This window comes from Solanum pennellii, chromosome 4 (assembly GCF_001406875.1).
Source record: "Solanum pennellii chromosome 4, SPENNV200".
In the NCBI taxonomy this organism is placed as follows: Eukaryota; Viridiplantae; Streptophyta; class Magnoliopsida; order Solanales; family Solanaceae; genus Solanum; species Solanum pennellii.
In genome coordinates this window covers 39,482,044-39,486,410 of record NC_028640.1, presented here as the reverse complement: position 1 = coordinate 39,486,410, position 4,367 = coordinate 39,482,044, and the positions used below count along the sequence as shown (strand labels likewise).

General features: G+C 34.8%; 1 protein-coding gene across 1 annotated transcript; it reads left to right on the top strand.

The window, feature by feature from the left end:
- The first annotated feature begins 3,142 nt into the window (after positions 1-3,142).
- Positions 3,143-3,505, top strand: LOC114076881. Its single transcript, XM_027916581.1, has one exon. The coding sequence runs from the start codon at positions 3,143-3,145 to the stop codon at positions 3,503-3,505; it is 363 nt and encodes a 120-aa protein (XP_027772382.1).
- The last annotated feature ends 862 nt before the right edge of the window (positions 3,506-4,367 follow it).

Below are 4,367 nucleotides of genomic sequence, written 5' to 3'. Positions count from 1 at the left end.
TATATATATATATATATATATATATATATATATATGATGAGTTTTATATTTTTTGTAATTTAACCTATGATATGTAATGATGAATGCTAAGAGGTTAGTCTTAGTCCTCTCCGAGGACAACGACACCGGCTACGTGTTTGGGGTGCTCCTTGGATGTGACAATATATGAATGGTGTTATCCACTTATGGCGGAGGTTTTTACTTTTTTATGCATGTTGAATTGTATGTGGTTTTAATGTGGAAGGCTCCTACCCACATAACCCCATATATGAGTGTATGATTCTGTACATATCATGAATGACCTACTTGAATGATGAATTTATTCATGCCTATTGTAATGAATATTAGATATGTTGGTCTACATGTTCTATGATCCTTAAATGTAATATATGTGAATTGTTCATGAGTTAGGATATGATATACATGTTGTGATCCCTTTTGAAGGGAAGTGCCTATGATGATAAGGTTGTTGTTGTTGTTGTTATTTTGCCATTGTATGGGCAATTATTTGCACAGACACTCTATGCATGAATATGAATATGATGTGTCTATAGTGTCAATTGAAAGTCTAGTTCTCATGAAATGTAAACGACCATGCCGATATAACTAAATGTATTATGAAATGAATAAGTTTGACATGATCATGTAATGTGAATGGTTTTCTCATATGTTATTGGTTCTATGATGAAATAATATCCTCATTATTGAAACCCTTGAACTATATGACATATGAGGGGTTGAATACCTAAGATATTCTTTATGAACAAAGACTTAAGTAAAGACTAAAGGTAATTTAATAAGGGAATTTATGCTTAACATCGAGAGAACATGGATATGAGATGGATTACGACTAGCAAGTCCGGCCTCCCATATGGGTTTCTTTTACATTCAACAAATCCGGGTTCCCAATATATATGTTGTCTAATGTGACGGAAACCTTCTACATTTAGTAAGTCCGGGTTTCTAGTAGCAATATCATTGTTCCTTAAATATGTGCCAACATAGGTCTAAGCTAGTGGATCCACCTAGATGATAATATGACTAGTTTCACCTTAGGCAAGTGAAGAATCTTCTTTTCGATGTGAGGTAGACCACCGAATTCCATATAGCTCACATGATCTATATCGGTTATGGAAAAATCTCTCGAATGCCAAAGAATATGAAATAATATAAGAACATGAACTCTAACTCGTGCTTCTTGAGGGATGCTACTTAGTATAGGTGAGGGTATGAGACTTTACTTATGCATTGCACAAGAAAGACTTAAGAGGAGTTCTAGCCAGAGTATTGTATGTATGATAACTTATGAATGATGATAATATTGGTTTCACTATTATGATGTTGATTATGTAAGCAACTACACTTATGTCTTCTTGATGGCTTTACTTAGTATATATGAGGGTATGAGACTTCATATGTACATTGAACAAGTGAAGTTGAAAGGGGTCATGGGTGGTCTCTTTATGATATGATTTTAATTGAACTCATGGTTCCATTCCATTATGATGATTTATGAATTGTTGTATGCTCCATTTGAATTATTACTATAATTGACTTTCCTTATAATTCAAGTAGTGTACATGACTATGTCCTTGTTAGTGACTTTTGATTATATTGAGGTCTAAAGGTGAAGTGCATGACTAAGGTAGCCTCAAAGGAATGCTTAGTAGGGCTGGTATTATGGGATGCCAACCATACAGTGCACAAGAGTTTTAAGGGGTTACTAAGGTAATGGCTTCTATTAAATGATTATGAATGTGAATTGGCTTATGTTGCACATTATAAATGCATGATAGTTACTACATATTTAGTAAGTGAGGTAATGTCTATTTACTTATCTAATAATCTTCATATTTGCCTTGTATTACTTTATTTTGGAGGCTATGTGTTGTTTGAGATTAGGATGTGCATTATCTTGATGTTGGAGACTATGCTTGTTATTGTAATGATATCTCTTATGTTATAATGAAATGTATCTGAGTTTCCTTCTTGGCCGCATTATCCAAATATTCCCAAGATGATGTTCAAAATAGAATATGTCATGATTTCAAATGAAATGTCCCTTTTAAAGCATGTTTTAATGTTTTTGTGCATGACTTCCATACTTAGCACATTATCGTGCTGACCCCTTCTTTTCTCCATTTTTTATAAAGTATAGGTCTTGGAGAGGCAATGTTCTATACTTGTAAGATAGGTTTCTAAGGATCTTGGAGATGAAGACTTGGGGATTTCTCATAGTTTCGATGAAGAACACACCTTATGTCCCATATGTCTTTACTTTATGTCTTTAGACTTTTGTAAAGGTCATGTCCCTAAGTTGTATTAAAGAGATGTAAATCTAATGTAATTCTATTTTATAGATGGTTTGAGACATAGTTTCATAAATACTCTTTCATTTTTATATGATACTTCGATTGTTAAAGAAAAGTTTTAATCTTCTGCATTTTATGCAATGATTGTTCTAAGGGATTGTATGAGACGCCTTCAGGGTCAAGTAAGTTGTGTTATGTTTAAGGGCTAGCCCAGGTCGTGATAGATGACTATGTGAGACTTAGAATTCCGATATATTTCATGTTTATATTAAATGAAGTTTTATAATTTTAGACTTAAATAAGTTTTAAATTCCGTATCTATATCAAATGCAATGAATACTAAGAGACTTGTATGAGACCTCTCTTGGGAAAAGTACGCCGGTAGCGATTTGGGGGTTCTCTCTGGTCGTGAAAAACTTGGTATAAAAGCACATGATTTTGGGAATTCTTTTTAGGATCAAAAGTCTCACATGCCAAATCTAGTAGAGTCTTGTTCATCGTGTAAGTTACAACACATCTATGAATGAGAGGATATAGGACGTTAGAAAGTTTCGCTTCTTTCATATTCTTGAAGTCGTGCCTTAGAGTTTAGTTCTATTACTGTTCTTTCCTGATCCTTATCTTATGTTTATAAGAAATGAAAACAAGAGGGAGGCCTTCAAGGAGAGTAGGAGGAGAGAATGAGGATGAGATAGTCCCTCCCCAAGGTACTCATGGTAATCAAGTTCCGGTGGAGGTTCCAATATGACCAATAAAGAAATTAGGCTCGAGCCATAAAAGTTCAAGCAACTAGAGATGTGGGGCTTAGGGTGACTGAAAATGAGGGTCATATGGCTTCTAAGTTGAAAGACATTGTGAGGATTAATCCTCAAGTGTTTTTAGGTTCTAAGGTGGGAGAGGATCCACAAGAATTCTTAGTTGAGGTGTATAATATAGTGGATGCTATGAAATTTACCTCTAGAGAAAATACGAAGTTGGCTTCCTATCAATTGAAGGATGTTTCTCAAGTTTGGTTCACTCAATGGAAGGCCAATAGGCCGGTAGGAGCGGATATTATAGCATTGAAGGAGTTTAAGGAAGTTTTCCTTGGTAGGTTTTTCCCACGTGAGAAACGAGAAGATAAGGTAGAGGAGTTTATCAACCTTAGGCAAGGTAACATGAGTGTACAAGAGTACTCCTTGAAGTTTACTTAATTGTCTAAGTATGCTCCATCCTTGTTGTCAAACCCTAGGGATGAGATGAGTACGTTTGTGACCAGGGTGTCTGACCTTGTGAAAAAAAATATCGTTTGGCAATGCTTCATGGTGACATGAAAATCTCTAGAATCATGGTGCATGATCAATCCATGGAGAAGTTCAATCTTTAGAGTATGAGAAAGGAGGTTAAAAGGTGCTCTAATGTTGAACAAAGATAGGGTGTCTAAACCTAATTTTCAAGGAGGAAATGAAGGTGGTTTTTCCTTTCGGTATAGGTGTGTAAAGTGTGGGAAGAAAACTTTGGGAAAGTGCCTAGCCGGCACACACATTTTTTTTGGTTGTGGGAAGAAAAGTCATAATATCAGAGATTGCCCAACCCTCTAAGAAAGTTTCTAATGAGGGTACGATTCCTTTTCCTCAAAACTATGGTCGTTTCTTGTACTTCAAGCCAAAGAGGGAAAATGAGATAATTCGAATGTAAGTGCTGGTAAGTTTTTAATTTATGTTGCCTTAGTTGAGTTTCTCTTAAGTTGGGGATAGATGTTGAAGATTGAGGTCATAAGAGTATCCTTGTATTTTCCTTCTATTCTTATTCAATCTTGAAACCTAGAGATTTTTTTTGTGGTTTGTGGCATGTATGGAGTCATGAGTTTTTCATGGCTTCTTTATGTTATGCATGTTTTAGTTAAATTCTTATTAAATGAGAGAATGAGTTTTTATAATTATGTTCCTTATGTTGATATGCATCTATGATGAATTGCCTAAATGTTTCATGAGTTTAAATCTTAAAGCATGCTTATGTGGTATTTGGTTAAAGATGGCGTATGATGTCTAATGATGTTGTAATGAGCATAATTTG

Coding starts and splice junctions, on each gene's coding strand:
- LOC114076881 (XM_027916581.1), top strand. CDS start 3,143: ATGGCTTCTAAGTTGAAAGACATTGTGAGGATTAATCCTCAAGTGTTT.